A 24,620-nucleotide genomic window follows, 5' to 3' on the forward strand; every position below is an offset into this window, starting at 1 on the left:
AGAGTGAAAAGACAAATTATTTTAAAGAATCTTAAGAAACCAGAAACCATACACCCCCAATCTTAATGCCCAATAGGCACAAATAGAGTTGTTTACAGTTAGAAAGTATCACCTCTAACAACAACAGCTCTAACAGCAGGACCAGAGGTCTGTGCCCCCTCAGAAAGTAGATAATTGCACTTTTTAAGGATGTAAATACAAAAACCAAAGAAAAATCTCAGTCCCCTGGGGAGCAGAACAATCTCGGTTGTTAGCATAGCCACAGAAATCAACTGTGATTTACATGCTCCATGTTCCTATGTTTCTCTGCAGTTTAGTTCACCACAGATCAAGTTCACTCAGTTGTCAACTGCTTTGACGAATCCTGGGAATTACATCCCAGCCCAGCATTCCCAGAAGGTGTAAGAAGTTTTAAGCTGGCTGAGTGCACCTCAGACAACATCTGATGGTAATAAACAGATGTGCAGATGAAACAAGAATTTTACAACAATGTCAGTAAAGCCTACTGCTAAAATCCCCAGTAGCCAATTACCAGGGATAAACATATGATGTGACCCATTATTTTTGGCCTGCAAGACAAGTATTTATGATTGTAAGACTAATCTGTAGCATGTTTCAATTCTGCAGTTCAGCCTCATTTCCTGATGTAAACTAGAAATTAAGCAAATTCAAGTACAACTTCATTCCCACTGACAAGGATTTTTTAGATTCAGCTTAAAAAAAACCACTAATAATAATAATACCATAATAATGTAACTCAGGCAAGTCTTGCCACTGGAATGTAGCATGTCAGCATAAGGCTAAGTACACATGGTTATATTAGACATTCTCTAGAATACCAATATCATCATTGTGATGGGAAAACATTTATAAAATCAATGCTGTCCTTACAATGAAAAATTTCTCCTATTAGTATTAGCAGTTACCTACACCAAACTTTACCAAGTTACTCGCCTCTCCTGAATTTTACTTTTATTCTTTCTTCATCGAATCTACCCTTTTGCAAACTACATAATCTCAGGTTACTAAAGTATAAATGGGATCAGGAAGCAGGGTGCAAGAGAATTTCTCCAATACAGCATAGACAGATATAAAATAAAGACTCTTACAGCTTCTTTTCCATCCAAGGCTTCCATCCACAGCTTCCTGTCTTCCTCAGAAAACGCCTGCATGGTCACGGGAACTCCAGGCCTGCAAATGTACCAGCCACACAGAGTAATTGTATTCACCAGCGACTACAAAGTCTACTACCAACAAGCAAAAACCCATTATCCTAAAAGTCAGGCTTGTTTTATTTGTTTCGTTACTGAACACTACTCACCTTAAAATACAAGGTATAGAACTGATACATACAGTAGGTGATAACAGAGGATAGAGAGAAATAAGGAAAGTGAATGTAATCTGCAAAACTATCTGAAATAACTCATTGTTTATAGCTTGTTGACCCCAACACTTGCTGTGAGTTCCTGCATTTTCTGAATTCTAAACAAACTTGCTCTTGCGTTGCTGTTACAGAAAAAAGAGGCTTTTGTCAACTTACCCAATATGCAGTCTTCAGCTTTAGAGCAGTGACAATTATTACAGTTTTTTGGTAAATATCTTTAAAAAATAATCAATTCTTAATGCAGTATCTCATTACAAAACTCTACTATCATAACTTCCTAAAAAGCAGGGATGGACAACTGTGGGATGCAGGGATTAGTGAACAGAGATTAACACAAATCTACTTTTGTGATTATGTAACAGGAAACTAAGAAGAGCAACTGTACACTATGCTGAACCACACAAAGCAAGGAGAGTTAAAAGCAGAACAGGTTATTTGGGTAATTATTTTTCCGCCAATTAAAAAAATAGTTGTACTCAGCCTGCCAATACTTTTGGCAAATTTGTAAATCTCATTATATAGAGATGGATAGAAACAGAGAACTAATTTGTAACATTCTCTCTCCGCCTCTCTTTTGTATTAAATCTATTTTCAAATACCAAAATAGCTGTAGAGGGAAATGTTATATCTAAAAGCAGCAACACAGAAGAAACCAACACAAATCCCACTTTTACTTAAAACTGCAACAGTCTACACACCATATTTTTACAACTAGAGAAATTTATAGTTGGCTTTCACCTTGCCTTAAATTTTATCAAACCACACAATTTAATTGCAGCGTAAAACTCAGCAGGTACAAATATCTTCTGCTCAAAAATCTCTTTTTGGATGCCATGTGAGGACAAGGCACATACACACCCTCTAGCAAACCAATCTAAACTCAGGAGACCCAACTATAACTTCGGAAAATGGCAGCAGCCTAGCAAGTCATTCTCTTTTTTATCAGTTAGAGAAGAGGAAAATATTAAGCCATGAAACTGGTATCTCTTGCTACTCTCAGTGACAGACACTGAGCTCTTACAGTGGGTCAGGGAAGCTTTGCCCTAATTTCTACAATTAATAACCTTTATGACTAGAAGAAGCTAATACTGGTATTAGAAGTAAGAGTAAGCAAAGCAGCTTCTCATGCCACGCAAGCTTTTTCCAATGCAAACTGGTCTGCCAGCAGGGCAGAGCAGCAATCATCATAAACATGCAAACTTAATCACTCAGTAGGGAAAAAATACCCTTAGTAATCAGCTAAGTTAACAAAAAGAAAAAAAACCCTCACATGCTGATTTTGGTTTTTTCTTGTCTGCTTTCTCTTACTGGTTAAAACTAAAATGAAACAAGTTGCTTTTATGAAGGACAAACTCCCCTTTTTTCGCTAAATTTGTAATTGTCAAGGTATCAGAATATCACCTAGAGGCTGCATGAAACATTATTTGTCTTCAACTTAAAGTCAGAAGAGATAAAAAAACCTTCTCTCCTCCTTGTCCTGTATTGGTAAAATTAAAATCCATGTATTACTTCAGAAAGATAGTGCTCTTTATCAATAGAATGTCTTTTTGCTACCCCAAAAGACATCTGCTGTCTCCTTAAGATTTAAATTTATCTCCATTTATCCTAGTCACCATCAACTAACCATGATGAAGTACAAAAACCAGAAAAAAACACCTGTCTCCAGAGATTTACCCATGATTCTAGCACTGTCAGAGCTTCTAGTCATAAGTATCAGAATTTAAAGAAAAAAAAGAATCTTGGCTTTCTTTTTAAAAGAAAAATCCACAAATACTCATCCAGCTCCAAACTATGCTCAAGTCACACACAAGGCTGAATACTGTCTACTGAAAAGATCTTCCTAAAATTTTACAATCTTGCCTACTTTCACAGCAAAGGAACAAAGAAAACCCCTCAGCCAGCCTTCAATCTGTATGTTATTTTTTAACTTGGACAAGCCAAGGGATAAGTATGCCCTGCGCTGATACCAAGGAAACAAGCTAATGGCCTGCAGCACAGAGCTAATCTCCATGGGAACATCTCAGTACTACACACATATATTATTAAAAGAAAAATGTCTGGTATCAAGGTCACAGTGGACCAGTTTAGTCTACTATAGTTGGACAGAAAGATGGATTAGATTTTTCCCACTTTTACCAGAGAAGAGATTGAAAACAAATGTTTTGCAGGATCAAGGAAATACTGCTCTCCATCCATCTCTTTTCAAACTCCAGATACCCTACTGAACAGAGATGACACCCAGAGGAGGTTTAACTGATGTTTCTCATGGTACTTTTTTAGCAACTTTATCAGACTTTGGTCAAAATCTGTTATTGACACTGACCAACCCACTAACCCAAGAGGAGCTGATGTCAAAAGTATAAATCTTCACTCCCTTTCTTACTGTTGGGACACAGCGTTAGAATAGCTAAGCCACATCCTGCTCAAAACAAAAATGCAATTTCAAACCATGCTGTAGACCTGTGACAAATGCCACCCAAGTCATGAGTACCTTGTGATCTGCCAAGAGAGAGGGAAGTTTTCAGATGCAACAGGAGTTTCACATTCCTTTGCCCATTGCTTATTAGAGAAACAGGCATGCCTCAGGCAGGCCAGTCTGACTGGCCATGCAAGCCAAGCATAGCCTCTGACCTAAGACTGTGCATGTGCATATATGATTCTTATCACAGACATATTTGCAGACCACCAGCAATCATAGGACAGAGGGGCCAGACAGCATTGGCCACACCACATTTAAATTGAAGTGCACTATGAATTTGATTGGAAAAAAACCCAAAACCTACAAAAATTGAAGATCTACTGCATGATAAATTAGAATATAATTTAATGTTGTAAGTAAGGAGCAAATGTGCTGGTTAAAAACAGCTCAGAAGGGTTGGTTGCAACAACTCAGCCAACAGTCCACTAATTCATATCTGACATCTAATGATAGATATGATCCTGTTCTGCACAGATACAATCTGCATCAAAAGAACATAACCTTACTACAGCTGCATTTATTCGCAGTATCCTATTAAGTTGGATTCTCTCATCTTCATTAATGAAGGAAAACTACAACACTGACAAAACTGTAAGACATTGTAAGATCCTTTTAGTGAAATAAATGAGCCACTCTTCTCTTTTTAAATAAGGCAACCAAAAAAAAAAAAATGACTGCATGGAATTATTAGTGCGATCATAGTCTTCCACTACAATTATGCATACACCCGTTTAAGCCATGTTTCTTCACTAGGATAGCTGATTTTTTCCTATGCCTCTCTTTTATGTGAGTTCATAAAATGTAGACATTTCAGTTTAGACCCTCCCTACTTCTGCTACACACAACTGAGGTAAAATCCAGTAAAATCCATGGCAGTGCTTGCCTCCTCCTCTAGCGACTACTTCCCATTGGCAGAATGGCCCATTTGGCAATGGTCATTGGCAGAATCACCATTTTAAAAATAAGAACAAAGCACAACAGTAATACTACAGTAATGTTAACTACTACTTAGGAAGAGTCCTTTCCAGTGTGTTTCATGAGCTTACCTGTCTGAAGCTTCTAAGTCAAAACAGAATCGCCTGTCTATAGTATCTATATTTCTTTTGGTACAATAGGTAAGGACAAAGAGTTCCTCATCACCCTGTGAAAAGAAAGAGGTTTTTATATGTTTGACCACAGTAATTTAAACTAACAAAAATATTTTGCTACAAATATCTTGCATATGTTACAATATATGCACACAATGAGTCCCATTTTATGGCAAAGAGCGATCCTTTACTATCTTTTATCTGGTTTACAGAACCAGCCCTTTCTTCAAGATCAGCCAACACTAGAATCATATTTTATCCATAAGTATACAGAAATCCAATAAACTCATCTGTGAACGCTGCATGAGTTGTACCGGATTTAATCAGGATTCACTGTAGATTTTAATTATTTCTTGTCTTTGTCAACATCTCCAGACACAGGAGGTTGTCACTGAAGGAGTAATAGCATTGTGTGGGTTTCAAAAAGGGAGATCTTTTAATATAGCAAAAATGGCTTCATAAGCTTTTTAGAATGCCGAATGCTTAGACACACACTATATTAACTAAAATGGCTTATTATAATTAGAGTAAATCAGGATAAAAAATTTACAGAAGTACTGAAATGATTAAGGAAGCCAACTGCCACTAATTTTCAGTATGGCAGATTTTCCACAGTTTTTGAAAGATTCTTCCAAAATCAATATATTTGTAAATATACGCAGCCCTCAAAACAATGAAGGCCATCTCCCCTCTGCATACTAATAGGATATAATACCCTGATAAAATTCCATGATTTTCTAACCGAATTTGAAGATAGGGCAGGCTGTACATTAACAGGAATATTGACTCAAGCATTATTTTCCATCTTTGGAGATCATTTTTCCTTGCAACAAAATGCATTTCATCCATATTAATGCACTTATTTAACACATTATCTCTGAAGGTGCCGAGTGCCCTCAATTCCCAATTATTTCAACAGAAATTAAAGCCATTTAAAGATCAACAGTCTTGGGTCTTGAATATTTCAGATGCTATTAAAGATATCTGAAATTACATTCAGTTGTCAGTATGAATTATATTCCTATTAAAATTCTCCATTCTAGTCCCTCTTCTAGTACTTAAATCTCTGGGAGAAAAATTGGATTGAAGCATGTAAGAAAGAAATTTCTAAGTCTCTTATAGTTTCCTGATTTATAGTTTAACAAGTTTAATGCCTCATGGATAAACCAGATCTCAAACACTGCATTTTATCTGTACCATGGTTCTCTGGTCTTCTAAAAGGAAGCAATTGAAAAGTCTGCAGAATTCTTATCTATCCATCCATCCATTACTTCAAGTTAATGTCCTTAAATGGCAGACTGAATAGCATGAAGGAGAAAAAAAGCAGTAGAGAGGGAAAGTACTTGACACATCTTATGACACATCCTCTGATCTTGATAAAGGGCAAATATAAGAGTAGAGTATAAAAATATACTTACAACTTTTCCTCCTGATCTGTGCTCAAATGGGATCATGGAGAACTTCTTTGTCTCTTTTCTATACGTGCAATAGTGCTTCACCCAACTGGAACCAAAGGGAGCAGGCCCTACATAACACAAAACCATTAAACAGTAGGTACTTTTTCCAGTTCCTGTGCTTTCTTCTCCTGCTTTCCAAAATGATATTTAAAAGTCCCATTTAATTCCTAATGCAGTATTTAAAACAAAGGTACGAATTTAGAATGTAATAGAAAGCAATACAAATGTTAACCAGTGCTTACTATTCTACAAAGTGATACATGTATTTCACATTTATGCTTAATGACAAATGGAAAAATATTTCTCTCACTGCTATAGACAAAATAATTTTCCCCTACAAAATAAACATCCCTTGGAAATTTTATTTAGGCAGATCATGGAAACCTAGTTTTACACTTGGTAACTTGAGCTGTAGATTAACACAAGCTCTACATGACCTACTGATGAAGGTCTGATCCCATTTTCTGACACCAAAACTCAGTCCAAACTATTCATCAGTGCACACCCTACACCCACTTACTTACAAGCCCAGCCCCCTTGATATAGATTTGCATCGTAATGTTAACTGTTAAAAACTGTATTCTGATCCTCTGTATCTCCTCACTTCTATTAATTTACTTTTTCTAAAAGAAAAGTCTGCTAAGGGATCTTCAGCTCTGAAGGACTCTGAAGAGTATCAGAGAAGCCCTTCTACAAATGGCTCAAGCTAACACAGGATTTCACTGCTCCTAATACAGATAGTTGGACAGTCTCACTGCCCTGCTCCTCCCCAACTCAGCTTCAGGTATACTCATCTCTCCCAAATCCTTTCAGCTGATTCCAAAACTCATTATGACCAAGAGCAGTGAACTGATCTCACAGAATAATGATTTTTTTTCTCATTTTTTACTGCTAGTTCTCTTAAAACTTATTTTCGAATTATGTAATAATACCAATATTACCATCAAGAATGTGGTAGAGACTTCAATTTGTGAGCATTTTACAGAAGTCCTTACTTAAACAATAATCAATTAAATATCATAAAAGTAAAATCTCTCATCAGAATAAGCAAACTTTCTATAAGGGCACAACTGAAATACACAAATTTATGCAAAATGTTTAATTAACAAAAAGGAAAAAAAAAAACAAAACACAAAAAAATAAATTACTCTGTGGCCATTCATTGAGGGCTAAGAGCTCTGCCATTTATTTGGCTTTCTTACTAGAATGAGGAAGACTGATAGAAAGCATTGACAAGATACGATTTGTGTGACATGCACCTTCCACAGCAAGATTTTCAACTCTAGCTTCCTAGTATATAGCCTGCTTTATTTGACTCCATGATCACAATTAGGTGATGAAAGCATGCCACTGAATCAAGGAAATGACAGCCAATTTCATCATACTAGACTGGCCCAATTTTCAGAGGTTAATTTGACAACTCATGTTGTTAACTACAACAAATGTTTGACAGTCCTAGTGGAGGTCATTAGTAAGGGATTAAAAATAAAATTAAATACATCCTTTGGTCAAATAAAACTTCTCTTAATTCAGTCACCTTTGCTAAGAACTGACACACAGCATCATGCTCTTTTTATGAGCCACAATAACACTGCCATTAAAGGCTTTGAACATCTACTTAGCTGTTTGATAAACTGTAGATTCTTTACATACTCATGTTACCTGTAGAAATAAGACTTGCCTATATGCACAATATGGGCAGTAGAGGAATACAAAAATGCACCTTACTTTTTTCCTGTACATAAAGATAGCCTTCCATTGTGAAGTGATTTGCTCTCTTATGTTCCTGTGGATTTCTTCTGATCTTGTTCATGAGCTCCTCTACCTCTGACCTTGTTCCTTCAAAACGATTTCGTGTCTAAAACAAGACAGCAAAAACCCATTAGTAGAAGAGAAAGTGGAAGAAAAACTTACTCTTCCTGACAAACAGGAGTAATAGTAGCTTACTGGGTTTGTGTAGCAAAGTTTTGGTAGCAAGGGGACTACAGAGGTGGTTTGTGTAAAAAGCATCCCCTATTCCCAGAAGAGCCAATGCCAGCCAGTTCCAAGACTGACCCCTTCACTAGCCAAGGCTGAGCCCAGCAGCAGCAGTGGCTGCTCTCTGCTATCCTCTGGGATAACAGAGTTAAAACAGGGGGAATAAAACTGTGCAATTGCAGCCAGACAGAGGAATGAGAACATGACAGGGAAACAGCTCTGCAGACACCATGGTCAGTGAAGGAGGGGAAAGAGGTGCTCCAGGTGCTGTAGCAGAGGTTTCCCTGCAGCCCATAGTGAAGACCACGGTGAGGCAGGCTGTGCCCCTCAGGCCATGGAGGATCCCACACTCGAGCAGGATGCTGGAAGGAGGCTGCAAACCCTTGGGAAGCCCACTCTGGAGCAGGATCCTGGCAGGACCTGTAGCCCTGTGGAGAAAGGAGCCGACACTGGATAAGGTTTGCCAGCTGGACTTTGTGACCCATCCTGGAGCAGTTTGCTCCTGAAGGACTTCAGCCTGTGGAAGAGACCCACACTGCAGCAGGTCATGAACAACCCACGTGAAGAAGAACCCACACTGGAGAAGTTCATGGAGGGCTGCCTCCTTTGAGTGGGACCCCATGCTGGAGCAGAGAAAGAATGTGAGGAGTCCTCCCCTGGGCAGGAAGGAGCAGAGAGGATGTGTGATGAACTGACCACAGCACCCATTCCCCATCCCCCTGTGCTGCTGGAGGGGAGGAGGTTAGAGAGTTTGGGACTAAAGCCTGGGAAGAAGTGAATGGTGGAAAGAAGATGTTTTTAAGATTTGGTTTTATTTCTCATTATCATACTCTGATTTGACTGGTAATAAATTAATTATTCCCCCTGCCCAAGGCAGTCTGTTGCCAGAGTAGATTTCTAGACCAAAGCACTGGCCTGCTCAGAAAGAAGAGAAATACTGAGTGCAAAATTACTATGGATTTGAATATTAAAGTATCCTTATAAAATATTACTACAAATGTTGGCTTAGTTCATGAGATTCGTATTAGTTGCCAGAAAGGAGAGGATTTTCTGTGGTTATTGAGAAAAAAGTGACAGGAAGCTCACTAACAATGACTACACACAGAGACTATATACATACCAAATGTTTTGATCACATACAAGCAGAAACGTGAAAACAAGCAAACAAAAATAAAGTCCAGTTGACTATTATTCCTGAATGTCACTCATCACAAAGTTTGCAAAGAGCCAAAGGAAAAATATTTATTAGAATATTAGGGAAAACAACTTTAAAAAAATTACTTTAGGAAAGTAATCACACCATCCACAACTTACGCAACAGGACTACACAAAAATCACAGAGCAGCTCACACCCGACACAAGAAACTCTTGTTTGGCCTTAAAAGCACTAGCAATTGGCCAGTAAGCAAATACAAAACCCAAAACAATCATAGTAATACTTGGTTTTCTCCCCTATACCTGCTTGCCCAAATTCCTTGAATTCAAAACATACATGTGAATTCTGAGCTACTATATGCCCCAGTTGATACATGTATTTTGAGGAAAGCACATCGTTCCAAGATGCATGTTGGTGTGTCTTGTTGATTTTTAAGAGCACCTTTATTTTTCTGATAAAGGATGAGCTTCTTAAAATGCTGCCTCACCTGTTTTATTTTTTAACTCAGGACAAGCACAGAGTTGCATGCACTGACAAATACACCATAAGTATAAACAAGTGTCCATTCTTGTACACAAACAGTTAACACTATGCTCCTGACTAGCCATCTGTACATTCAAATTCCAGATTTATGCTTGAGTTTATTCATAGGCACAAACACAGTGTATGCAAGCTGGTCAGAGTAGCCACCCATACCCATATGTTTTACAAAGGAAAGCTGAAGATATTCTTTAGATGATGACTAAGAACAACTTCTGTCTTGCCTCCAGGCAAAACCACTGTTCTGAACCCTCCCCATATCCATCATCTCAATTTCAGGTCACATCTGCTTGCAAATTCTGGAGTTAGGCCCTGCACATAAACCCATTACGAAGGCTCCAAGCAATTTTCTAAGCTCTTTTTCATAATATCCTAGAAAAGCTGCATTTAAAAAAAACCTATACTCTGCACTCAGGACAAAGGCAAAAAACTGATAGTGACAGAGCGCTCACATTTAAATCTTCCCGTATGAGCACTGATCACTCTGAAGTTAGATGCTTTAAATGATCCTGCCAGGACTTTTGTCTTAGCTGTGCAGTGATCACAAACCTGAGTGTATGAAATGTACCCTGGGAATGGCAGGATGAAGCACCACAGGTTCCAAAAAACTCAAGAAAATTTTTATCTGCCTTTGTGCTATGACAAAAGCTGAGCTTAACCAGGGGTTAATCACAGCTGCTGCACCAGCATGGCTATACCTCCTCTTCCTAGGGAAGGCCAGGTTAGGTTTGTTTGTGGGGCACAAGAGCATGGTCAAGTCTGCAAGGATCCTTGTGCAGGGGTGGGCACAGAAAGAGAGGAGTCCTGGGAGTGAGGGGGAATCCAGTTGAAGATACAGGGTTTTTACAAGAGAAAAAGACTGTTGGAAGAATCAGTTTACTAGAGCTTGAGCTACAAGGTTGGTTTTTTTCTTTGTTTTTTTCTTCTTTCTTTCATTTTTTAGTGGGGGGGGGGGGGGGGGGAGGCAGGGTCTGGGGCAGGGTGTGGAGAGAAAAAAACACAGAATAATTCTCAGAATAAAGACAACCTGAATGAAATGGATGGCAATTACTACAGCTGTACTAGCAACTCTCAAATCACTTCCATATCCAGTGAGGCTCTGTCTACTGAATCTTGTACCCTTAAAGTTTTAACCTGTCAATCCAGTGTTCTGCCAGCATCTCAGCTGTACCACAGCCAAGCCTTAGTTTTAACTTTGGGACGCTCTGTTCATCTTCAACACAGAGATGAATGTGTTATGTCCTCTCACAATCTTTTCAGATGCTTCCTTCTGTTCTTCTCTTACCTCAGATAATTGTTAAACTTTGCCTCCTTTCTCTCTACAGCTAACATTTGTTATCTATTCATAAATCTTGAGCTGTAATGCTCCATCTCTTTTGGATTTGATGGAGCACACTATAATGCCATTCAGGCAATTGAAAATGCAGCTGTTGAGATTAGCTTGCCTTGTTATTGCTCATCATTTCTTCAGACCACTTCACTGTCTCTTTTCCATCTCTAATCTGAAATCCAGCTATTCAAAACTGTACCACAGCTTCCCTCTCATGTTTCATTTCTTCTCATCTTTAATCAGCTCTCCTCTCTCTATTCACTGCAGCTCCATGCTGCTTCTCTATGCTAGGCTAAGCACAAGGAAGAACCAAGGCGGTCCTGAAATTCCTTCCAGAAGCACTAACTTCTATGAAAGTCTGCTTATGAAGTTACCACTACTCGGTTCACCCACCCAAGCCAAACAACAGCTCAAAAGGAAACTTGAGACTAAAACATATGAGACAAAAATTAAAGGAATGGTATCATGACACATGAGTCATGTCACTATGTAATACAAGAACCATAATCCTCTCTTCCGCCTCTCCACCTTCCCACCTCCCTGTTACTGCCTCCTAGTTAAGCCATTTCTAAAAATAGGCTGCAACCTCTGAGAAGCAATTTATGTGTCTTAATTCCATGTGCCCTTAGAGGTCAACAGAACAGACACATCATCATGAATTCCTCATTCACACTAACGCACATGGTTTGTTCCCTACCAACAGGCCTTTGGCACATCCAAGTTCCTCTGAGAAAGTTTCATTCTTCAACAGATCTCAAGAAAGCAAACAGACCAAGACTAGTGACTGTCAGCCCCACTGCTTCAGCCTGTCACCTTGCTTCCTGCTCTCCCAGTCCTGAGCATATCATACTGGGCAATTCAGTGGGAGGCTCTGCTAGCTAACCAGTAGTGGACCCTGGTTAGCCTGCCCTTGGATGAACACACTGCTTTGTCAAGTACAATGTGGTTATGAACACCAAGTCGCCCTGCACCCCAAACCAACAGGGATGTTCTTGCCCAAAGGGCTGCTTCTAGACAAACACCTAAAATACTGAGAACTTTGACCTTTCATCACCCATCTTAATTCTCCAATGTTGTACGTTGGATTTTAACAGACTTAATTCACTGTTAAACTCTTTTATGATAATCCTTGTGTTATGTTTCTGTAAAAAACTAGAAAAAGTAGCAGGTGCCTTTTATTTGGTGTTCGGTTTTTAGAGGAGTATTACAAATGACAAAAAACGCGGGAATTAGTGATCATTTGTTCAGTGATGCGGTTGATTAGCCAGGAGATGGCACTATATACCCAAAGTTCACAGACAACGCACTAACACGGAGGAATGTATTGGCAATTACTGTACATACAGTAACTGAAGTGTGCGATTGTGCTTAAAAAATTAGGAAGGCATAGATATCAATCTCAGCTTACATTTTGTATATTTATCTGCAGGGCCATTTTGTAATGACTGAAGTCTTTAGCAAGTTCATATCCTTGATGATAGAAAGTGAACAAACCCTGGAAAAATGATAGCACCTGAAATACAAACAAAAGACTTGTTAGAATGAAAAACTCCATTTACCAGAATACAAGTGACACACATAGCCTTTTTTGGCAAGATGAGAGATGACAAAATGATTCTTATAGAGCAAATCTCCACTAATACCTACAGTTTATGAGCAACAACTTTGACCCAAATAATCAACTAGGTATATAGAGATGTTTGGACAGTCCTATCTCTGCAATTTCACAACTGATCTTGATAAATCTGACTATAAGCAATGTACATTTGCCTATCTCCAAAACTTTCCTATGTAATGTTTTTGGGTAGCTGATCAGAGACCAATGATGTCTGGAATAAATATTTGTGCATAAGGAGGTAATGATCATTCTGTCATTTAGTCACCTTTTCCCTGGTCAATCCCCTACCTAGCTAAAGATCACGTTGAGATAACTCTCATAAGAGTCATTTGGTTTGTTCAAAGAGAGAAGCTTGTCCTCAGTAACTTTACCCATCACTACTTTTTGTATTCAGATGTGACCCTCTGTCAGAATGAGTAAATGATCCACATTACAGTTTCTGACTTCAGTGTTTCAATTTAAAAGAATGAAGGAGTTATACTACATTTGAAAGAGGGTGAGGGGTACACTACAGTCTACCTCTCCTGTTTGGTTAGGTTGTTGGAAAGAAGTAACACAGGAAAGAACAACTCTTTAATAAAGAGAATAAACCAAAGAACGTATTTAATAAAGTCTGAAGTCATATAAAAAAAGTTCAAAAATCCACATCAATTTAAAGCATTATGAAAGAGAAAGAGGATAAGAATTTGGTACTAGGTAATTTCAGTTTACTACTCTAGTGTAAACTTCAAATACAAATTGAGCAACAAAGCTCAGCCCTATCCAGAGGGAGCACTCAGGAAAGGGAGAGAGACATGTTGCAAACACATAATTTGGCTGTCTCTGAGGAAAATTCAAACGGTTTGAAACACAAGAACTGAAGCCAAAGCTTTGTCTTTATTAAAAAATCCCCAATACTGATATATTTAAAGCAATTTTTTCCCACTTTCATGCAGTAATAAACTAAGTTATGTTATATTAATACATTATTAATATATTATTAAAATACACAGGTCATTAACTCCATAATGACTAACTACTTTGATTAGGGTCATTTGGGACTATTTTCATTATTACATTAAAATAATCATATTGAAGACTTGGTCCAAAAACACAGATTCAAAATATGAGTGAATGGAGATCACTTCTATAATCTATCCTCCCTAGAATTCATTATTACTATCCTCTTGCTGTTTCACAAAATTTCATTTATACTTCAGATCTAATGCATGTTTAGAAAACTTTAGAATAAGCTCTTCTCAGAGATTTAAATAAGCCAACTCAGTACACAGAATCATGAAATAGTTAGTGATGGAAAGGACCTTAAGATCACCTAGTTCCAATCCCCTGCCATGGGCAGGTACACTTCACACTAGACCACGTCACCAAAGGCCAAAGACAAAGGTCCAACCTGGCCTTGAACACTGCCAGGGATGGAGCACTGACAACTTCCTTGGGCAACCCATTCCAGTGCCTCACTACCCTCACAGTAAAGAACCTCTTCCTCATATCTAATCTAAACTTCCCCTGTGTAAGTTTGAACCTGTTACCCCCTTGTCCTATCACTACAGTCCCTAATGAAGAGTCCCCCCCCCAGCATGTAAGATTTCCACTAAAATCCAGTGGAACCCCTTGATTTCTACACAGATTCAACTGCAACTGAAATCAACCTTATCAGACTACCTGACAATGAGCTTTTTAGCCAGCAGCACACTCTGATGTATATCTACCGTTCTCCACTAGCAGGCCTCTTAAGTGCAGCCTTCATATTGAAGGCGAATTTCCATACGTTAGTCAGGAATAACACTCGAGTGGTTAAAAAAAAAAAAAAAAGAGATGCAAAAGTCTGACCCTAACATCATCTTCATGAATCCTCTATTCCATCTCATACCACAAATCATGTTTTTTGCATGTACTACAGTGCAACATTGCACACATTTTCTGGAAACCAACAGCATACTCAAATGGACTGTAACTACTGAGATAAGCTTTGAGGCACTTGGTTAAGCATATCTGTACTAGGAATTTGCACAGATGTAATAAGAGTGCTTTACATTCTGTTGTCACACAATTGCATATGTTTTCCCAGAAAACGGAGCTCCTTGGCTTTTGTCCAATTGCATTCCTCCTCCATCCCTTATGAATGACAGGACAGGCTGAATTCATTGATACTTACAGGTTCCACACACTCAAATTTCTTCCTCTCCTGTATCTCTTGCAACTTGCATACATACTCGAGGGATAGCTCATAGAAGTGTTTTCTATTCTGCTCCACTTGGTTATCTGCCTACACACAGAATACACCTCATGAAGTTTCAAAGACATTTTGCAGACAGCTTCAAAGTGACACATGTATAGCATACAAGTGGCAAGCGATAATTTTCTCCAGGCTGGGATTTGTTCCGTTGCACCATTCATGTACTTTCAAATGCAGCCATTTCTTTCTACTAGGTAACATATGCTGTTCTGATTCATGAGGCTAATTTTTTAGAAACATTCCAATAGCACCTCTTCAAGCTTCTTTTCTACAAAATCCAAGTCAAATATATTAGGGCAGTTACTTGTACACTGCTTTAACAGGACTGAAACGGTGTCTGCCCAAACAGAGAGAGGGAGCTAGCAGCATCTTCTGTTAGAAAAGAGGGAAATCATCTTTCCAGTCAAACTGAAGAAGTTACTGTTGAAAACCACAAAGCCACTTCAGGCTTTACTCTAGAACCCAAATAACTGCTGTAAATAGCAGAATGCTATTGTACCCATCCCACATCTGTGCTCACTCTGGCAAGAAAAGAAATAAAAGAAGAAAAAAAAAAGGCTCATTTGTGGGTAAGATACTTCACAAGTTTCCACAGAGCATCAAATACTTAAAAATGCAGCCCTGTTAGCTGCAGCTAATTTTTAGCTCAGCTTTGCTGAAATGCCAACACCATATTGACAGTGAAGACTTATACTTCAGCTACCATTCATCTATACATATTTACCTTTCTAGCATATATGTATTATTTTGTGAACTTGTTATTTAAGATCCATGTGCCTCTTTAATTATAAAACTTCAAGAACTCAGTAACAGAAAACTTTATTAAAATACATTAAAGAAATGCTACACTGGGATACTCTTAAGTGATTAACATTAAGTCTTTGCCCAAGACTTAGCAAATCTACACTAAATAACAAAGAGCAATGGAGAAAGGGGTAGGTGAAGGGACCAGACTTACTATCACAGACTCTCTTGAATACTGGGACTATATCCTTCAGGCAGAACAGTGACTGCTATGCTTTAAGAGGATAAGTCAAATTAGCTTTAAGACAGTTTTGCCTTAAGACATTCTTGACTGCTCTGTGCTAGAAGTCTGTCAGCAATTAAAGGGGCATGACAACAAATACCATTAAACAAATAAAACAGTGATATGCACAACAGTAACAAAAGGTGTTTCAAAGAGCCAAGCTATTTTGATGCATCCTATAAACCATGAAATACAGGATTTGTTTGAGAAGTTGGTTAAACTTCTGATGTTATACACATGTACTGAAGGATACCACGACACCACAGAAACAGACTATGAAGAGGGTCTACTAGGACATCTGGCTAATTGATAGTAAGACCTATATACACCAAAGCCCCACCTAAGCCTGTTTCTAGCTGTCTTTGTTGTTGTTGTTGTTGTTGTTGTTGATTGTTTTGGTTGCCTCGCTCCAAGAATGCAATACCCAACACAACCATTTTAACTCCTCTAAATTCACCTGTGTACTGCCAAAGCAATACAGAAATAAGACGCACACTGTACCTCAGTGAAATTTCAGGAATATTCCTCCACTAGGAGAGTCAAAAGCTACGTTAATGTAAGACACGCCACAATATGGTATGTTTTTCACCAAATTTTTGTCAAATATATACCTGCAGCCTTTATTTATTCCAGTAAGGAACTGACAGAACTAGCCACGTACAATACTAAATTAGAAAGCTCCCATGCAATTATATACATCTATTTTCTACGCTTTTGCAAGAAAGCTTTTCCTATTTAGAACCATGTGACAACATGTTGCAAGTCCTTTTTTTTTAATTGCTTATACAATTATACTCCAAAATCAGATGCACAAAGAGCCTGACTGAAGAATTTCAGAATTTTTGTTCATGAAACTTTGAAGGACATTTAAAATAAACCTATTTGCTCATTCTAGTCTTCACAAATGCTTTAAAACATTGGAGTATATTTGACACAGCTTCAAAATGCCTCTTGCAAGCATTTTGTATTTTTCCATTGAGGTTAGGTCTCATTTCAGATTTGGAAATATGGTTCTTGATATCATCAAGTAAAAGATCATAATTAATACTTTATTTTGTCTGCATCAGGTTCTTTAGCAGCTGACCAATTTGATTAAAGTACAGGTCCTGACACATGAGCAACGGCCATTAACTTCACAAAGGCAGCATATCTGCCCGAAAGAAACTTCTTTATGCCTATGAAGGAGTATGCTGCAAATATCGTATGGGGAAGTAACATTCTAATGAAACTCAAGAACAATCAGAGTTCTTAAACTACCAGCTAACTTGCCAGCTACATTAACCATTTTTAATGAGAAATGGGATAGATTATTTATGGTGGGTTAGAGGGCCAAGAGTAGAGTTTTCTGAGGAAAACATTAAGTGTTTAATGATACAAGGTATTAATAGACTGAGCATTAATAATTCTGACATAATTACATTTCTCTGGGAAAAAATCCCGCTCAGAGCAAGTTTCTGAAAGATTTCTCTGCTGTCTTCTCACATACTACTTTGCTTTTGCTCCTGAAATACAAGCTATTACAAATAAGGATGATCATAATAAACTCACAGGGACAGAAAGAATGCCAGGCAAAACAGATCTGGTTTTAAGTTATAAATTGTCAACAAACTTTTTTGTAGCATTAACTGAAAAAAAAACCAGACCTTCAAAACATAAGAAAAAGCACAAAACCAGTACCTTCCAGAATTCAAGTGTTGCTGAACTTTTTGCATAAAGCATTAACACAGGACACTTAGTTAATACATACAATGCAATGCAAATCACGTAATTTGGTAAAGCCTCATAAGAAATGGAGTTTTTCATAATATACTTGCAGTTTACTATTAGATGTATAAAAAAATTAACATGATTTTCAGTGTTTCTTACACATACCAAGTAATGTCCTCGATTCAGAAAACTGTAAGGGTACACAACTAAGTTTAGCAAATATCAACCTATGACAGAAAATTTCTTTTACCACTATATATGCTGGTTTCATATTTGCATAGAATGTGTTTACTTATTCAAAAGCTTTTACCTTGCATAAAAAAAAGGCAACAATACCTCTTGTAATTGTAGCTCTTTCTTCTTAGCTGATAAATTCAAATGCTTTTCTAACAAACTGTAGTTCTTCTCTGTCTCTTTATCAAACTTCTTCTTTTCCTCCTAGACACAGAAACAAAGTAATGTTCATTTATATGTAAAAAATGTAAGAAAAGCCTTTTTCTTCTTCTAAAATTCTACTTTATCAGAAAGAAAGAGAAACAAACTGACACAGCTCCTAAACTAAAAGTATGTTTCCAACTCACTTCTCAAATTCATTTAAAGCCTGAGTTGAAATGGAAATCCCATTGCATCATTACAGTGAAGCTTATCACACACATGCCTACATCTTCTAAGTTATAAGAGCCCCAGAAAACCATCTCTTCTTGATTTATTGCTTTTTTTTTTCAATATTGTTAGGAATCATCCACATCTTGATTTTCAATACAGGACTTGAAGGGAAGTAGCAGTTTTACTGAAAAAAAAAAAAAAAAAAAACAACAAAAAAAAACAACCCAAAAAACTTTCCAGGGAAAAAGTTCCAACAGTTCCACAATTCAAAACCCAAAGCAAATACAGGTCCATATTCCATAGAATTTCTTGATTTTTAAAGCCACACAAAGACCTCTGTGATGAATTTCTGCTTCTACCAGATTGTTAACTGCACCCATTAAAAAAACAACCAACACACTTTTTAAACCACAGAAAAATCTCCATAAAACGCAAAATCATGCTAGCAAAAGAGAAACTCTCACAGATACATGAGTATCATTTAAACACGCAAACCCATTTTTCTAATCATTAAAAGCAACATACTGGAAGAGGGACAGCCACTAAATGCTTCTAGGAAATCTGAGTTCTTGGATCTAATTTAGGAGGAGATACTGTAAAAAAAACCCTTTCATTTCCTCAGTTCTAGTTTCCTGACTGCGTGGTAAGACAGAAATCAGTATTGATGAAATCAACCAACCAGTTTTGAAGCTATTTTTAATATAACAAATTGCAGTTGAAAACTACCTGTAATGAGTAAAATCAAGTATTTAATTACATATTAAAAGTGACAGATTTACTCCTCAGAAAGATACCCGTTCAATTCAAATACTTTCCATCAGCTATCAATTTGATGTTCCATTTAACCATATTCTAACCATGCTGGTTAGACTCGACAGATATACTTTCTCTTAAACTTTTATTTTTAATACTATAAGTGATACACATTTTTGTTCTCTGAACAACTGGATGTTGCAGATGGCATTCTATTGAAGAGGATCTAACCTGTTTAGGATTGCTTCTCAGCAAGGGCTTTTAGCAAAAATGCTGGAGTTTTCTCCATTCTAAGTCTAAGAACTTCCTTTACAAAAGCAGCCAAATCATACTATACAAACCCAGAAAAATTAAGATATGCATATGGTTTTAGTGTGATTACAGTTGCCGTATCAGCATATGGGAAATTAGGAAGAATGGGGAGTAGTCATCTCTGCTTATATTACCAAATTTCTGTTGATACATCAATCTTTGGGTGCTGCCAGGAAAAGTAAAAACAATAGCTCTATAGACTTCTACACAGACAAAGTCAAAAACTTCACACATGTAATTTAGGATTAGAGCACAACACCTTTTACTAAGGGATAATTCAATAAGGGTCTCAGCTTCCAGCACTACTGAGCAAACTCTTTTTCTTTTTCCTCTTAAGCCTAACTCAGACCATTTCATCAGTAGGGGATGCAAAATACAGAAAATCTGAGACAGTACATTCAACTTTAATTTTGTAATGGTAGTGTAAATTTTTCATAATGCAAATACTACAAACTGTTCCAGATATATTTCACTACTACATGCCATAACCTGGTTTTCAGAGCTAAGGAGTGTTATATTTCCAGTGTTAGTACTTTGATTATATTCAACAGGCATGCAGTTAAGAATATTCCAAGAGTTAAATATTTAAAGAATTTTTATTTCAATGTTACACAATTATGCAAGACTGTTCTATTTTAAGGTCACTGAGAATTCTGTCAAAAAAAACCCAGAAAAATGGCTAAATCAAAAATAGGAGCTTCAACTTCACAAGAACAGTATGCAGGGACATAAGGGAAGAAACATTCATCCAAATAAAATGCATGATGTAGACAGTGTGAATGTAACTTGTCATGTTAAAAACCATCAGGGAGAGAAACCTGACTAGGAGATGAGTGAACATAATGAGGTAATTTAAAGTATTAGGAGTTCTCACTGCAAATCCAGCAATGTTCTTTAACAACAAAAGTACTGTTGAAACAATCCATTCATTATAGCTGCTTTTATGACAATAGGTTACATTTAGAATTAATTGTCTTTTCCTTTGGAAGAATCCCTATATTGCAGACCAAGTTCTTATTGTATGTTGGTCAGGACATCTGATATACTTAGAAGTTCATAAAACTACACAAAGCTCATTGGACTATTGAACTGTAATGATTTACAAACAGAGCACTTTCCATTCTTGAACACTGAAATCATACTCAGAACATATTAATCATTCCTGCCCAAGGCAGAATGTATAGTGCTCTCATAACTGGAACACCCTTTTGACTATCAAGTATCACTGCTGATGAAGTCATAGAGTTGTAAAATACAACAACTGCAGAGTGGTAGTTTAACAATGCATAAATTGAGTTTTGCAACAGAAAACTGTATTAAATATTCTTTCCTCTCTCTCCTCCCTGCCCCCCCCTTTTTTTTTTAAAAAAAAAGCATTTAAATTTCTCCCTGGAAGAAGGAAGGTAGGAAGAAGTCAAATTTGCCACTGTTACTTTTATTCCAAAGCTCTCCTGTATTTAAGACATGAAGTTTACTTGGCCCTCTCCCTTTTTTTTTTTTAATATACACAACATAGAGACAATCTAAAAAAAAAAAAAGAAAATACTGAACACTTTCCAAAAAGAAAAAAAAATCAATTTTAAATGGATCTTGTCTTTAGTGTCTCCATCCCTATTTTTAACCCACTCATACAGAAGCAACTCTAAGCAATAAAATAAGGTAATTTTCACTTTGCAGGCTGAAAAAATATAATTAAAAGAATACAAATGAGCAAGCTCCTTTGGGTAATTAATATTTTTCAGCCTTTGTGCAACTGCAAGCAGATACAAAGCAGAACAGAGTTACCCATGAAAAAGGGGGACTGGCTGCTAGCAGGATTGCTCCCATTTCAGATACAAAAGATAAGGGGATTGGAAAATGGGACACATTCTTCTCTTCTTGAAACATACTTTCCATTTGTTTCTGAAGCAAGCTCTCAAAGTGTGTGAGGGGGGGAAGTGTGAATACATGAAATGTAAACAACAGTATCTCTGCCAATTACATTACTGCAATGTAATCCAAACAGAGAAGTTAAACATGAAGGCAAGGCAGGACAAACCTTTACAGCTCCTAGCTGCTCTTTCCTAAATCTTTCCAAAGGTTTGATCAGAGTTTCAGTAACACTGAGTGCCTAAAGAAAAAAAAAAAAACATGGGTTAGGTTTCTGTAGCCAGACTGATGAGTCACTTTAGCACCAGCAATAAAAAGGCGGCAGCAAGCAAGCTCTGGTGTAAAATAAAGGAGAAGCATGCAAATCAGGAGTCCTAACTCAAAAAAAAAAAAAAAAAAGAAAAAAAACACATCTCTGAGCTCATTCAAGTTTTACAATTTTCTATCCCTTATTTAAATCCACTCTCAAGAAAATTAACTCAAAAACAAATGCAGGTATTTCAGAGAAACTGCAACTGCTTTACTTAAGCAGTCTCACAGATCAGATTGACAATCACAATGACCAAACACCAAAATGAGACACCAGACAAATGATTTTCATCTGGGGACACGGCAATTTCTGCAACAACAAACACTACAAACAACTGCAAAATAGATACAGAATAGCAAATAGTCTTTCCACACACAGTTAAAGCCAGTAGGCATTGATATCTAGGTATTTTGAAATATTTACATTTAAGTATTTTAAGAACACCTTAAATTAATTTAAGTTATAAAATCAAGAGGTGCAAAGTCAAGAAACACGAAATTTAGTTCATTGGGTAGGCATCCATCCACCAGTGCACCTATGATAAACAGCCTGAAAGCCATACTAACGAGAAAGAAAAATGACATAATATGCTCTATAAGTGAAATTGTAGCTTATTAGATCTGGCCAGCAAACAGAGTCTCCAGATCACATGAAATTTCCCTGGAGATGGAGTAGGTTTGGTGCAAAGAAGACTTAAAAGTTAAAAAATGTTTGAAATTTCAGCAGAATTTGAAACTTCTTGAATGCAACAGCAACACAGAAAAGACAGTAAGTGTTGGAGGTGTGGAGGAGCTGATGGGATCCTTTTGGTCTCAGTCCTAAGGCAGACCCATACAGTAAATCATGCCCAGGACTGGACTTAACCCAGCCATGGGGCTGAGCTGCCAGAAGTCCAGGCAGAGTTCCCTGATACAACATCATCCTAGATACAATAGAAGGCTTTCTCTCTTAATTCTGACACACACACACACACACACACACACCCTCCAACTCACCCCCTTCAAATGTGAAAAGTTCCATATAAAACAATACAGGCTTAAACCACATTTCTGGAATACTTCTGAAAAGCTCTTATAAAACACAAGTGGGATGTATTAGAGATCTGGCACAACACAAATCTGAACAGCACTATGGGCTCCCACCCATCCCTGGAGCCATGCAGGGATTACAGGGAGAGTCATCCTGCCAGAGTCAGCCTGCCAATTCACTGTAACCAGAGTAACCCAGACTTCGAAACGCCCCACTGCAGCACGCTAACCTATGTAGCTAATTGAAAACCCAAATATCGGGCAAGTCTGCGCCAAACTGCATGTCGCTGTCATCCATGTAACAGATACTTCCTAACCTCAAAGCACTTGTTCCTGTGGCCCAAACTTTTTCTTTCTACATCCTGATTTTACCAACAAACACTTCAAGAACCCGTCAGTGCACCCTTGGTGGGAGCAAAACAAAAACCAGGAAACCTGACAGTTTTGTCTTTCTAAAGCATACAGCAGCACCAAGCTAACCACACCACTGGAGAATATTGTGTTGAGCTGGAGGATGGGAGAAGGACAACAGAGTAACTTCTGCCACATCTCCAGCCCAGCTAAGAGAGATCCTGAAGAGTTCATCCCACAGATGTAGAAATGCTTTTGGTGGCTGGAGAGACATGCACTCCCTGAGCTGCATCCACTCCCACCAGCAGAGAGCCAGGGCAGCCAAACACACCAAACAGGAGCTGAGCTGTTCTAGGAAGGAGTTAGCACACCTGGAAATCAGGGCACCTATATCCTAACTATCTGAGCAGCTCCCAGGAGTCTCCAAGGCAGTTTTTAGGATACTCAGGTTTTTCAAATTTTGTCAGGCTCACAAAACTTTCCTGGAAATTCTTAGGAGCTGAAAGGAAAAAATAATTTAGATCTATAATCAGATCAAACACCAGAAAGTTTCCTGGACATAGCAGAAGTGCCTGAGGACTGACTTCAAGGATTCTCATAAGCCAGACTGAAGAACTGCATGTGGAAATCACAGAATAGCTCTTCTGTGTTGGAAAACTTGAAGAAGTTTAAATTATTTTCTCTATAATGACAAAGTGAGGAAGAAAGTGAGGATGGCAGGAGCTGCCAGGAGGTAAGAGCACCATGGTTAGTGGAACCATTTAAAAGCATTTAAAGGTAGAAATTGAACACTTAAATGGTCAGAAAGCAAAAACTAGTATCTAACAAGTTGCTTATTTGTTGTTTGAACATTTAGAGAAAAAAGTGAAACACAACAACAGGCAGTGAATGTATGGTGACCAAGAAGTCTGAGCCAAAGAAAAACACAGCACCTTCATGTAACAGAAAGAAAAAGAAGAAAACGAAGAAAAAAAGAAAAAAGAAAAAGGGCAAAAAAGGCTGTGGTTACTAAACCAGCAGGGCTGGCTGCAAATCACTTGGCCTGCTAGACTCCTGTGCAGCATTAACCATGGGAACCACTAGAAGAATTTGTTTGAGGCAGAAAATAATCTTTAAATCAAAATGGGATGTTCCCTCAGTGACTGCCAACAAACAGATTCCACTGTTGCCAGTAACTACTATCATTAAACAAAAACCAAGCCTCCCCTTCTTCTAAAAAAACCCACATTTCTCTTTTTGCACAACTTTAAACTTCTGTTAACAGATGCTTCTCCAGCAGAATTTTGCCTGCAATACAGGTATTTATGACTTGTGACCTTTCTGTGTCTGGGTTAAATAACAGGGCTCCTGAGTGTTTCTTGGTGAAATGGGATTTTGTAGATCTTTGGTCAT

General features: G+C 37.7%; 1 protein-coding gene across 3 annotated transcripts in view; it reads right to left on the reverse strand.

Annotated features, from left to right (window-relative positions):
• ARHGAP10 (Rho GTPase activating protein 10) overlaps window positions 1–24,620 on the reverse strand; it is a 152,545-nt gene that overhangs the window by 73,925 nt on the left and 54,000 nt on the right. For 2 of the 3 annotated variants that reach the window (XM_061440995.1, XM_061440986.1), the window contains exons 4-11: window positions 21,709–21,780; window positions 18,336–18,437; window positions 15,185–15,295; window positions 12,820–12,924; window positions 8,137–8,266; window positions 6,370–6,476; window positions 4,910–5,004; window positions 1,110–1,191 (exon numbers count right to left, since the gene is read on the reverse strand). In XM_061440995.1, coding sequence (XP_061296979.1) covers window positions 1,110–1,191; window positions 4,910–5,004; window positions 6,370–6,476; window positions 8,137–8,266; window positions 12,820–12,924; window positions 15,185–15,295; window positions 18,336–18,437; window positions 21,709–21,780 — 804 coding nt within the window. The remainder of the gene's footprint in view (window positions 1–1,109; window positions 1,192–4,909; window positions 5,005–6,369; window positions 6,477–8,136; window positions 8,267–12,819; window positions 12,925–15,184; window positions 15,296–18,335; window positions 18,438–21,708; window positions 21,781–24,620) is intronic. The other variant, XM_061441003.1, reaches the window with a different exon arrangement.

Source organism: Pezoporus flaviventris, unplaced genomic scaffold, assembly GCF_033815535.1.
Source record: "Pezoporus flaviventris isolate CSIRO_AGI_PZ_B2104156 unplaced genomic scaffold, CSIRO_AGI_Pfla_v1 ptg000002l, whole genome shotgun sequence".
Classification (NCBI taxonomy): domain Eukaryota; kingdom Metazoa; phylum Chordata; class Aves; order Psittaciformes; family Psittacidae; genus Pezoporus; species Pezoporus flaviventris.